Source organism: Prinia subflava, chromosome 13 (genome assembly GCF_021018805.1).
Source record: "Prinia subflava isolate CZ2003 ecotype Zambia chromosome 13, Cam_Psub_1.2, whole genome shotgun sequence".
Lineage (NCBI taxonomy): Eukaryota > Metazoa > Chordata > Aves > Passeriformes > Cisticolidae > Prinia > Prinia subflava.
The window spans coordinates 4012453-4025892 of NC_086259.1; the positions used below are offsets into that span (position 1 = coordinate 4012453).

The 13440-nt window shown below is 38.8% G+C and overlaps 1 protein-coding gene across 2 annotated transcripts in view; it reads left to right on the top strand.

The window, feature by feature from the left end:
- CDH8 (cadherin 8) overlaps window positions 1-13440 on the top strand; it is a 157374-nt gene that overhangs the window by 85608 nt on the left and 58326 nt on the right. For both annotated transcript variants that reach the window (XR_010082060.1, XM_063410636.1), the window contains exons 5-7: window positions 2635-2802; window positions 6489-6676; window positions 9358-9611. Coding sequence is in view for 1 of the 2 variants with exons in the window: in XM_063410636.1 (XP_063266706.1) it covers window positions 2635-2802; window positions 6489-6676; window positions 9358-9611 (610 nt within the window). In the remaining variant the exon portion in view is untranslated. The remainder of the gene's footprint in view (window positions 1-2634; window positions 2803-6488; window positions 6677-9357; window positions 9612-13440) is intronic.

Sequence of the window (13440 nt, forward strand, 5' to 3'; positions counted from 1 at the left end):
GACTTAGACTCAGCTTCTGGCAAGTGGTTTATGGTCTGTGACAGAGTTTATGTATAAAACTATTGAAACAACAGCTTGTCTTAGTACCTTTATACAGAAAAAGAAACCCCCAAATTTTTATGACTTAAAAGCCAAAATTTTAATTTTTGTTTTGGCACTCCTAAAGGTATTTAATCTGCCTGATATATTTCAAACCACAGGCAAGGGCTAAACTGTTCAATACATCAAGAGACAAATTAAAATACCTGTCTAGGAAAAACCATAAATTTAGTGAAATAATTGACATTTCTCAGTGGAAACTCTAGAATACAAAATATGGCATCTCATAGAACTCATCTGTAGGCTAGAGTTAACTATGTAAATTTGGTTAAAAAACCCAAACAAACATAGAAACTCTGCCTAAAAATAATGGAGATAAAGTATATTATGCTTAATACATGCCCTGTTGAAATAAGGGTTCATTGATATTTGCATCTGTTATATTAGTGAAAAAATGAATGTGGACCAAATTCTGATAGCCTAGGTTTGCATTAGAATGCTTTTTATGAGTCATTTCACTTATAACAATAGGTCTATTTGCAGAATACATCATTATTATTCGTCAGTAGTAACCCAGTCAGTCCAAACCAGCCACAACTGTCAGATGCTTTTAGAATTAAGCATCATTTACTTTCCTTACCCAGGCTGCCATGGAGGAAATGACCCTACTCTTTCACTGACTGTATTTTGCACCTATCAAATCTGATAAATGGGGTTTATTGTTCCCCTGCTTTCACTCAGAAAACTTAACACAAGCATTTTCTTCAGTGTGTGGCAGAATAATGTGTGCCTCCTCCTGAGGCACTTCTACCTGCCGGGCTGTTGGCCTTGAGGCTCCAAACCCCACTTACCGTGGGGTTTTTATTCCCTGTGCTGGAATAAAACCTCCCTAATGGGGAGTTCTGCTGTCCCTCTGTTCCTGTGCCCCTGCTCCAGGTGACCCCTCCTGGGCAGGGGGGCTGCCCCTGCTGATCTGCAGAGCTCCCTTCATCCCAGCCCTTCCGTGGCTCTGAGCCCCTCGGGAACAAGAGGCTTCCCTGCCTCTGCTGCTGCAGACAGAAAGGCAGGGGGTTCATTTTCCTGCAGAATTATAAAATACGTGAGGCAACAACCAAAAATATTTTATGGAAAATAATTTACAAGGGTGTAGGTTACAAGCCTGCTCTCATGTTGTATTTGGTGGTTTATGGAGGAAGAGTGTTTATTGCTTTGTTATAAATTCTTTACACCTCCTTGCTCTTAGCGTGGTCCTCAGCCATGAAAAGAAGGTCTGATCATGTTCTTAGTGTTATATTGTTAAAGATAAATGGGTATTTAATCAATATTAGCATTTTCTTTATCACTTGTAAATTCTAGAATTTACTAAAAGGCATCTCTATTAATGCAAAAAGAATATTTCTTTATTCTACATGAATAGGTAATCTCAGCATTTCAGCCAGTGTCATTTCTAAAAAGCTTGGTTAGTAGAACATGTGCCAGGCAAAAGAGTAAGAGATGGATGCAGCCTCCACAGCTATTCCAATCTCAACAAAGAAAGCAAAACTAAAAGATTTGTTGAGATACTGTCAATGTCTGCAAGAAAACAATATTTCTTTTTTTAATGGAATTTAAAGGAAATTGATTTTAAAGAGTGTCATATTTCAGTTGAACATTTTGAATTGTTTTCCCTAGGTTTAGTGGGGCTTCTTTAGTCCATTATGATCTTATGATGATGGTGAACTTTACTAATCTGCAATAAGCACTATTTAAGTTTACCTTTAAACATTCAGTATTACACTTTCAATACATATCATGGATCTAATATCACATTACAGGTGGAAAAATTTGGGAAAGAAAGGATGATTTGATTATTTCTTCTACTACATGTCTGTGAAATCTATAGGAGTTTAGAGTGGATCTGGCTCCAGAATTAACCAAACTGTCCATTGTTGATATTTCCTTCAGCTCACTGACATTTTATATTTTGGTGTACAGATCGCTGAACTTCTCTAAGTTTAAAAGCTTCTAACCTGATAAAGTAGCTGATGGCAGCTCCCTGAGGTCCTTGTTCCACTGGTGACCCCCCGGAGCAGTGGGGTCTGTCTTTCTCCTGTTCAAGTGCAGGCACTCCGTTGAAGACTTTAGAGAACAACAGTAGCCTGAAATACACACGAGAGCAGATGAAATAATTTGGGTTTGGTTTAAATTATTTTAAACAATCTGAACAGATGTGGTTAGCAGTGTTCACTGAGTCAGCTTTTTGAGTGGTTGTCTTCTGTTTGGGAACTCTGTGGGGAAAAGATGGATTTCTGTGGGAGGTAGGGCAGAAACCAAGTAGTTTGTCAGGAATAAAATGTGAAATCAATATGCATCAAAGCTACAATGAATTCTTGGGTTTTGAACTACACTTTCAGTGCACTTCTAATTAAATCAAGGTAGGTGACCTCTAGTATAATTTTTTCAAAATTTCAATTTCTTCTTCATCCTTGGTATGAAAAGGCAACCTAACTGGACTTTTGACATCTTTTGTATACCAATATTTGCATATATCCATAAAAACAGCTGCAAACTGAATTTGTGTCTGTACCTGTTTTTCTCCCCTCACCATTATTGTAGCTATAATTAAAACAGCTCTTCCCAACATGGACAGAGAAGCCAAAGAAGAATATTTTGTGGTCATCCAAGCAAAGGACATGGGAGGACATATGGGTGGACTCTCTGGAACTACCACAGTGACAATCACACTCAGTGATGTGAATGACAATCCTCCTAAGTTTGCACAGAGTAAGTGCCATTATATGTGTGTGCTCCTGTATTAGAAACTGTTATTGTGTTGTGTTTTCTTTCTTTAAATCAAGTTTTGTTTTGTTTTTCTTTAATCTTCCTATTGCCTGGGTTTTTAATCTAATATAAAAGATGCAGTTGTTACTAGAGAAAGGTTAATAGTCCACTGCCTGATTAAGAGCTTGAAAAAGAGGGAATTATGTTCACAGCAGTGTATGCAGGTCTTTGCCTTCCTTGTTACCCCTCTTACATCCACCCAGAAGGGCCTGGAGACTTCTGAAAACATATTTATTTCCTCTCAGTGCACTTGTTTCTGTGTGTTTTGTTGCTTCCATCTCATGCAGACAAGTGACACCACCACTAAAAGACACATATAACTGATAAAAGGAATAAAGCCTTGACTAATTAGGCAATACTGAAGAAAACAAAGAAGATAAGTCTGAATCTAGATAATTGTTGATCTTTAATTCAAAATCCATATTTTCAACTGTGGTTCCAATGGGTATCTTGCTGAGCTAGGTTAAAATGATTTGGCATCCTGCTGAGATTCTCTGCAAGCTTTGTAGTCTATTTCCAAGATGAAGACAAAAGGAAAAAAGGAGGAAGAGCATAATGGCTGGATTGATTTTATTTGGAACAGCTGCAACCTAATACACTATTAGAAACAGCATTTTTATCCAGCTTCTTTTGGAAAATTAAAGTTAAAAGTTTTTTGAGCCTGCACCTAGATTTTGCATCATTTTTGTTTTCTTAGAAGAATGTATTTCTAACAAGGTGCTTGGGGACCAGCATAAAGTTAATTTTTTCCATGTATGGATGATTTGAGCTCCACTTTTGCCCTCTTTTGAGGACACAGAGTAAAATGGGTTTGTCCTAATGCTCAGCATATGATAAATATGATTCTGTAGCCTGTAGGAAACATACACAGAGATGTAGAGAGAGAAATCTGATACAAATAAGCAGAGGCAAAAGCTTATTTTCACAATATATATTTTATTACCTCACCTTAGTGGTTGTTAACTGATAAGCACTGCACAATAAAAGGTTTTCTCTCATAAAGCAGGAAATGCATAAATTTTTTACTCTGTGTCCCGTTTCACTGCCTTTCCCTCTGTGTTGGTGTTCTCCAACAGTTTTCCCAACAATGCAGTGTCTGCAGATGAACTCTGTCACCAGCACACAGAGGGATGTCCCTTTTATACCTGCAGAGTCCTGTGGCTCCACCTCAGGGAGCACAGACCTACCTGTGCCAGCTCACCTGGCTTTTGTATTGTACCAGCACTGCCTCAGAAAGCCTTTGGCAAAAATCTGATGTGAAAATCAGCGGCACAACTGGTCCCAACTGGGGGCAGCCCAGGAGCACAGCGTGTGGAGGTGGAAGTGCCCTTTGCCAGTGCTTTTGGGCACAGTGACACACTGACTGGGGGCATCAGCCAGACTGCATCCTTGTCCCTGGAATAATTTGCTCCTGGATGAGTTTTCCTGCAGTAATGAGGAAGGGGTTGCCCTTGAAGCTGTTACAGCCCCTGCAGGGTTCAAGCTTCCCTCTAGGAATAACCACTAGCCATGATACCAATTCTTTAGGGAAAAACCCTGCAGGTACCCTCACTGAAAATTGTGTATTTATTGCTTTAATGATGAGCCATAGTAACATTAGAGCTGGGTTTTATTACAGATTCTGCCTTTTCAAAGCCCAGCACCACAGATCAGCCACGACTCTGCCCTTGGACAAGAGCTGAGCAAGCCTGAGTTTGTTTTCTTTTTTTTTTTTTTTACATTGTTGAAGCACAGTTTGCATTTGCCTGGAAAAGAAAATAAGAAAGGATCAAACTTACAATAAGCCTAGCCAGAATGAAATCGAAATTCATAAGATGTAATACATGCTGCTTGCACAATAAATGGTAATGAGCTCGAGAAACAGGGTGTTTTATCGGGTTATTGTTTCCAGGCAGGACAGAAATGTATATTTATGGTTTGATTTCAGAGTGTTAGCCTCCTGGGTTTTAGAAATGAAAAAGATGAACTTTCACTACTTCTGTGATCTCTCTGAAATAATTTTAGAGGCGTTTTATAAGTCACCAAAGTTTTTAACCTGGCAGTTTACCACAGAATTGTAATGAGAAGAACTGTGCACTGCTGTGGAAACCCCAGGCTTTCAAAGATGCCCGGTGTGGATATTTTGGTCAGCTCAGCACTACGACACAGTGCATAATTCTGGAGAGGAATTTGTGTGAAAGAGTCAGCTGCATCACAATTTTTAATTTTTTCTTCATATTTTGTAAACTATTTTAATAAATCTGAGAGCAAAATATCAGCTTAACAATGCAATCAGCTGTGCCTGGAGATTCAAACCACAGAGTGTGGACAGCAGTGCAAATGATGATCACATAATTTACTCTCTCAGGGCACTTCATTGCTTTGGCTGCTCATTGTTTTTGAGCCATTATGGATATTCTGAGGAATCTTGATGATCTCCAAATTATCTCTAATAATTTAGCCTAAGAACATTAAAAACAAGTCACTTTGGGACTACATTGTGTACCTAATACATGTATTTGTGAATTCCTCACATTTTCCTTCCTATTTTCAGCTGTTGCTACTGCAATCAGCTACAACAGGTAAAGCAACATCTCTGGAATGCTGTTTTTGGAAAATTATTACCTGCACTTAACAGATTGTCTTAGAACAACAGGGAGGATAGAGAAGAACAAGGCCAGATTCCTGTGTCAAAAACTGTTTTAATGGTCTCTTCTATTAAGCTTGAATTCTCTTTGCCTATTTTAACTCCTGAGCAGCATTTCATTTGATTAGATTATGTATTAACCTTAACTTCAGTTATAAAGAGGTAGAAATATAGGGACTCCAGAAAGAATATTGGGTGTAAAATGTATGTCTTCTGGTTTTTTGGGTACAGATAGGAACAAGGATATACAAAATAAAATGGGTATTTTGGGTTTTGCCTTAATAAAATTCCTACCTACAATAATATCTCTAAATAGATTTTTGATGCTTTTTAGCTTAAAAGGTTTGAAGCAGGTGTAACAAAAAATAAAATACTGATAATTTGAATAGCAATTTCTAATGGATTTTAGTCAAACTCTACAACAAATAGTAAATACAGTAATGATAGTTATGAAAAGTTATTGTTTCCAGTAAAAAACAAATTTTGGGAGTTTCCTTGAATGTTTCCTGCTTAGTTTCTTACCACAAAATAGAATTGGAAGAGTTTAAACAAACAAAATCAAATCACATTTTAAGAAGTAGTAAATATTTGAAGCTGTAAATGTTTACACAATAGGTTTTTAAAGTATTAGACCAATGTTTTTTGTGGAGTAAAAGCTAAAGTTTCTTGGCTGAATTGTAACTCCTTGTCAATGAAATGCCTGTATAAAAAGGTAAGTTCTGCAGTGTGGAAAGGAGCTCAATATTTGTGTTTGCCAGCACAAAACATCCCTGCAAGGAAGAGGCAGGAGACTGCTGGAATGGGAAGGACACTCAGCTCCAGTAAAGTGAATATTCTTGTGTGAGGACCATGCTCTGGTGCTTGCAGTCAATGATTTGTGGAAATGGGGGTTGGATCAGCTGCACATCTCAGGAGTTGGCATTGGGGATGTGTAAACATTGAAGAGCACACAGGGGAGACTGAGATCAGCTGTAATGTTTAGTCTTTTCCTCTTATTTGTAAGGTCTGTATCACTTCTCAGTAATGGAAGATGTTGCTATTGGTGAACCAATAGGAAGGGTGAAAGCAAATGACCTGGATATTGGAGAGAATGCTAAATCATCCTATGATATTATTGAAGGAGATGGAATGGATATATTTGAGATTACTACAGATGCCCAAACTCAGGACGGCATTATTAGAGTGAGAAAGGTAAATCACGTCTCTGTTAAAAACATGAATGTTTATTGTACGTACAAGTACCCAGGCAGACTTTGCTCTGTGAGAAGATGCTGGATTTCCAGGGATTCTTCATCTGTGGATGAGGTGTCAGGCCAGTGGAGTGGTGACAAGGGGTGGATTGGTCCTGTGCCTCTGAATTTTCATTGAGGTGACATCCATGGGTGCTGCGTGTTCACTTACCCAGGCTCCCACGTGGTCACAGCATGCAGGTTTTGCTTCCTTGCTTCCAAAGGAGAAGAGTAGACTAGATTCTGTTTTGGTGGTGGTTTAAACCTCTGTAAAATCTTGGCTGAGTATTCATCAAATAACTTCTCTCACTTATTTGATTTCCTGTGTAGCTGTTCAGAGAAAAATAAATCATAGTGCATTAATTAAATTACCTGACATGTGAGAGCTTACTCTCCCACCTTTTCTCATGTTGAACTGTCTTCACACAATGAGCAGGGATTTCAGGGAATTTTATTAAGGAAATCAGTAGTTTCATGTGAGAAGTGTCAAATTTGGGCCCTAAAGAAAAACATAACTTTTTTATGCTTGTACAGTCTTGATGTTTGCAAGGTGATGTATTTGCATGTAAAAAACAAAAGCATCACCCAATTACATACAGAAAATGGGGAGAGGCAGCACAGAACAAAACTCCTCTAGTAAAGCCAGGGAAACATTAATTGCAGATTTAGTTGTCATTATTTTCCTGGGAAGGAAAAAAAGCTGTTCCTCATGCTGTGTTCTGAAAAAGGATATGAATATAATTTATGGCTGTGGCAGAGAGTTTTAACTGCATAGCATGGATCACTTTAAATGAATCTTTGTTTATAAAAAACAAAAGTAAACAAAACTCAAACCATGATATTCCAGTAAGAAAAGGTGAATCCAGTGAGCACAGGTAATTAATATTCCTCCTGTACCTGTCATTAAACAGGTCAGGCAGATTGCCTGTCAAAACTTTGTGTTTTCTTTCTCAGTGAATAGGTCAGCACTGCAGCTTTATAATAAACTGATGTATATTTATCTAAATTTACGTTTGTTTTTCTGAAGAGAAAATTATGATATACATCCCAGCTTTTCTTTGCCGTTATTTATTGGATGCTGTGGCCTCTCCTGTAAGCTGAGGCAATTAGCCTTTTGCCCCAGTTCCCTTGGCTTTATTTCATAACTGAATCACAACCATAATGTTGTTTCATATTTTCATTTTGACAGAAATAATAACTTTGGTTCTACTCCAGTAGATGATGTATGGGAGGGTGATGTATGCTCACCAACAGATCTTCTTCAGCATAAAATCATGGGCTTTAGACAATGCTGAGTAAATTTTCAATATGATATTCTGATTAGGCATGACTAAATGTATTGGGGTGCTGTCATTTCTGTAAAGCATATGAAAAGGAATTGAAAAAGTGCTACAGGAGCCATGATTGGCAAATTGTGAATATGCTGATTTATGAATCCCCATTCATAATTTCAAAAGCTTACTAATTTAAGAGCTGCAAAAGAAGCAAGATTTTCTTGTGTTTACTAGAATTTATGAGAAAGAGGAAATCCCATTAGACCTTGATTCATACCTGAAAAAAAATCATCAGAATTTGAAAATATACCTATTGAAGGCTTTGACAGACTTCCTGAAGATTCCTGTTTGTGCTCTTGCTGGTATTTGCATTGCAGATTCAGAGTGTCTATGTCCTCTTCTTTTTATCCCTGAGACATTATAATGCAAATCTTAATATCTTTCCAGTGCTTGGCAATTTGCATCTTTGAAATTTGAATTGTTGCGAGACACAAGAGAATTATATAGTGAATATACTGATGTACTTCAAGACACAAACTTGAATCTCCCATAATGAAAAAGTCTAACACTCAAAAGTGTCACAGATTTGGGGTTTATTTGGTATTTCAGTCCCTTAAATCCACTGAGTTTTCATCTTTTATGAGTTAATATGAAACTGTAAAATAGTAAAAACAGTGATAACATGGCAGGTATATTGATAGAATAAAGTAATTTCGGTTTGATTCTGTTTGTGGGGGGAAAAAAGAAAAAAAAGATAAAAGATACGGAAGCAGAAATTGCTACAGTTTTAAGAAATTCCTGAGAGATGTCTACCTCATTTACTCCTATAAACTGAAATACAGAGGTACTTGTAGTGCAAGAATATTGAAGTACTTCCTTATATGATTAGCTCTACATCTTGCCTCTCCTAGCCAACACATAATAATTTGTAGTTCTTTGCATTTCTCACATTTTTCTGGAAGTAATAAAATATTTATTCTTTGTGGAGCCAGTTTAATTTTTTTCTCATCTCCAGCCAGTAAAGCACTGATGAAGTGCATTATTGGTATGCAACTCATGTCACCCCCAACAAATTTGTCGTATTTGTCTGATATGTAATTGTAATGATATAATTCATGAGAGAGAATATTTCAGTAAATTTCTTGTGAGAAACAAGGAAACAGTGCTGTTTTCTCTGAGCCTAGTAAATAAACAGATATCAGTATGTGCCTAGAAAATCTGGAGGTTGGGTTTCTGGGAGGGGGAAGTGACTGCATTAAAACTCATTCCGTGTGCTTAAAAGTGCCCATAACTCCCATCCATCAGCACCACCATCCCTTGTTCTCTGTGGCCATTAGTAAAAGATGTTTATCTTTGTCCCTCTCAACAGCCACTGGACTTTGAGTCCAAAAAGTCCTACACTCTGAAGGTGGAGGCAGCCAACATCCACCTGGACTCTCGCTTCCTCAGCGGGGGCCCCTTCAAGGACACGGCAACCGTGAAGATCGTGGTGGAGGATGCTGATGAGCCCCCAGTCTTCTCCTCACCCACTTACCTGCTGGAAGTACATGAAAATGCTGCTCTCAACTCTGTGCTGGGACAGGTGACAGCCCATGACCCCGACGTGTCTTCCAGCCCCATAAGGTAGGGCTGCTTTTAGGTGTTCTTTGGGAATACTGCTGGCAGATCCCAAGTGGATGTCCCCACTCATTGTGTGACTGTTTTCATGCTGTTCTGCTCCTGTGAAAATGCCTGGGAAGGATTTGGTTTATGATCTTAGATTTATCAGTTCAGATCATTTTCAAAGTCCCTGAAACGCTCCTTGCCATAGGAGTAGTCTTATGAAACAGAGGAATGCAATGAAAATAAGAAATGTGAGTGGTTCTTATGAGAAATGAGATTGGATGGGGTTGAATCATCAGAGTGTATCTCTGCAGTGAATTTAAATAATCCAGTAGTGTCTGCACTAACAATACTGAGTTTGTGCCATGCAGTTGTAAGGTTGTCAAAACACATTTTGTATTCCTTTGTCTAAACCCATTCCTGGTTTAAAGATACAAACTCAGAGATGATTATGCCCATATGACTTTTGCGTCTGCAGTTTATAATATTTTCCCTTATTGATCTAATTTTAACAAAACCTTCTATTCCAGTTTGATGAGATCAGTGGGTTTTATCTAATTTGATGAGCACACATGTTCCCCTCCCCCTCGGTAGTGACTGCATGGTGTGGTGAGTGCTCCAAAGCACATTCTGCTCTGTGTAGGACTGCCTGCTAAAAGCATTAGGAAAACCAACACCAAAATGTGAAATTCATAGCAAAAGTATATGTGGAGAGAGTCTATTTAATAGTAATCATCACTGTGCATTGCTGCCTCAGGGAATTTAAGCCAGACAAGTAGTCTGCAGCATCAGGAGGATGATGTTAGCTGTTGTAATCCATCATTTTCTGTCACTATCATTTTCTAATCATTGTCACTTCCATCAGGTTTGTTGCAGAGCTGGACTTTAAACCTTTATGTAGAGGCCCTACACGATACATATCATAGTACAGCAACTTCAGAATTAGAAATTCAGAGTTGCCAGCATGTTTGGATGCTTTAGAACTTGTGTGTGAAGATGTTGGAGAGTGTTTGAGTTTTATACAGCTTCCTCCTGATCTCTGGACAGCACCCAGGGAACAGCTGGAGTTGGGCAGAGCAGGGTCAGGCTGCAGAGCAGGGACAGGTTCTGCTTCCCCAGAGGTGCTGGCACTGCCCAGGGAATGGGCACGGCCTGAGGCTGCCCGAGCTCCAGGAGCCTTTGGGCAGCGCTGCCAGGGGGGCACAGGGGGGATTGGTGGGGGATCTGGGCAGGGACAGGAGTAGGACTCAATCCTGCTGGTCCCTCCCCACTCAGGATATCCTCTGATTCTGTGATTCTCCTTTTAAATGAGATTTTCAAAAGTAGGTAAACACAGCACCAGCCACCATAGATTTCTAAACAAAAATCCCATAGAGTGGTAGGGTTTGATCTGTCACAGTTGAAGCAGTGGCTCCATCCCTGGTTTTTCTGCTGCTGCCCACTGGTGTCTGTGCAAAAGGCACTGCTGGTACAAAAAGGACCCTCTGAAAGGTGAGACCAGCCATGGTGACAGCAAGTTGGCTCTCTTCCCTGCATAGCAATTTCTCTTTCAATTGGCCCTCAGTTCCTTCCCTCTGACCTGCTCTGCTTTGCTCTTGGCTTGGTCCTGGCTCCTCTGCCTCTTCCCTACCCCCTCTGCTCCTCATCCCAGCCTGCCTTCACCCCTGCTTCACTTCTGCCTTGGCTGTTTTTACGCTCTTGTTCTGCTGCCCTGGAATTCTTTTCTCGCCTGCCTCAAACTCTTAATAATTTAGACCATTTACAAACCGGTTTCTATTCGAAAACTTAGCCTCTCTATTCTTTCCAAGCCCAAGAAATAGATCTGAGTAAAAGATTTACCTAATTTCCACTTTTTCATGATTTTATAAATCAAGAGACCTTCAGACTTTTAAAAATACTTTGTATTTATAAAGTGAATTAGAATGTTATCGTTCATCGGGTCATATAAGAACACTTGGCATACATCAAACAGAACTGGCTAAAATTCATTACATTTAAACAAAAAGGTAATTTATTAGTATGATTTATATATTTTCTTTAAATAATTGATACAGTACTTTATAAGATTTAATCTTGTCCAAAATATTGGCTTAGTAACTAATTAAGGAATATACAGGGATCAATTTTCTGTGCAACTTTTTTGCTCTTGTTTGCTTACCTGATTAATTTGGATTTATCTAGGAGAGTTCTGGAAAGCTCAAATTCTTTTTTTTTTTTTCATTTTTTGCTTTAAAAATATTTTAAGGACAGAAAAAAAATTCAAGTTAGAAATTCTACTATTAAAAGAGAAGACATACTAGTGGCGATAAGTAGGGAGCAGGAATAGAATTTCTTTCTTTTCAGTTTGGAACAAAATAGGAACCTGGCAGGTTCTAACAGAAATATATTCAAGCACTGGTTTTATTGTTTGGAATGTATATTTCAGGTGTTTCTTCTGTTGTAGATGAAGCAGATTTTATGCATATTTTCTATGATACCACTTCAAAAATATTGAACTTTAGTTAAAAATCTGAAAAATTACAACAAGCTGTTCTAAAACTGATGGGCTGTTTTAATGTTAGTGCTGCCTGGCCTTTTTTAAATGCTTTTATTTTTTTTCTGATTCAAAACAGAACTTGAAGAGGCAACAATGAATTGTACTTCAAGGAAATTACATTTTTTCAATAGGTATCTGTTCTATCAATACTTTGCTTAGACAGAGCTACTGTGTATGTTTGTTATAAAAAACCAGGCAGCACAAACAAAATAAGAATCACCTTTTGTGCTCCCAATACCACGTCTACTTTGCATTAGTGTGATACACAAAAGCTCCACACGTTTAGAGGATGGCAGTGCCACAAATGAAATAAAACCTGGATATCTCTGAATACAGGAAGAGTCTGATAATTGAGTCAAAAGACAAAATGTTAAAGAATTTAGAAAAAAATAGTATGAAATACAGCCTGGAAAGAAGCTTGTGGTCTTAGTGGAAGATGTCCCTTCCCAAGGCAGAGGTTGGAATGAGATGATCTTTAGGGTTCTTTCCAACCCAGACTATTCTATGATACGATATCTACTGAGATATATATATATATATATATATATATAGGGAAAAAACTGTTCATCCTCATTTCTAACCAATTTGCCAGTAGTTTGTTTGTAATGCTTGCTTAGAAAAGATGAAGCATTGTCTGAATGTTCTCTCACTTGATCTAAAGGCACAAAGCCTCTCATAGGTTTGCAAGCAGGTGTATTCATGGATTTTTGGGGCTGTCCTGTGCAGAGCCAGGAGTTGGAATTTGATGATCCTTGTGGGTCAGGATCTGTGATTCTATATTTTTTCTAATCCATCAGTTTTAACATAAGCAGCAGAAGCTCCTTTTGATCCTTAGCTGCCATTGTGCAGTGCATGCTGCTTCAGGGCCTCCTGCTTTAAAGACTGATGGTGAAGAGGTGAACAGAGTTGGGTAATGATTGTAGAAGTGGTCTGTGGTTTGTCCAGCAATTCCAGGAGGGTGTGTCAGGGCCACATCTGGATGCTGCCTCTCTCTCCTTCAGGCATGGGTCCCAGTGAGCCCAGCTGAGCTGTGAGGCTTTGCTGTGGCTGCAGTGGGCAGGATGGCACATCCTAGAACAGCTCCAGCCTGGGCAGATCATCCCCTGTGGGCACACAGCTGTGGGGTCCAGCAGTGCTCACTCCATGCTCCTTTATAACCATGCTCTTTCTCTCTTTATCAGCAGTGAATTATCTTGGATAAAGCATGATGCAGGCACATAGCAAAAAGCACCAGTAATAATGTTTCCTCCTATACTGCAACTGCCCCCTGTAAATCACTGCCTTTCAGTGGCTTTCTCTGTGGAGAGATAAGAT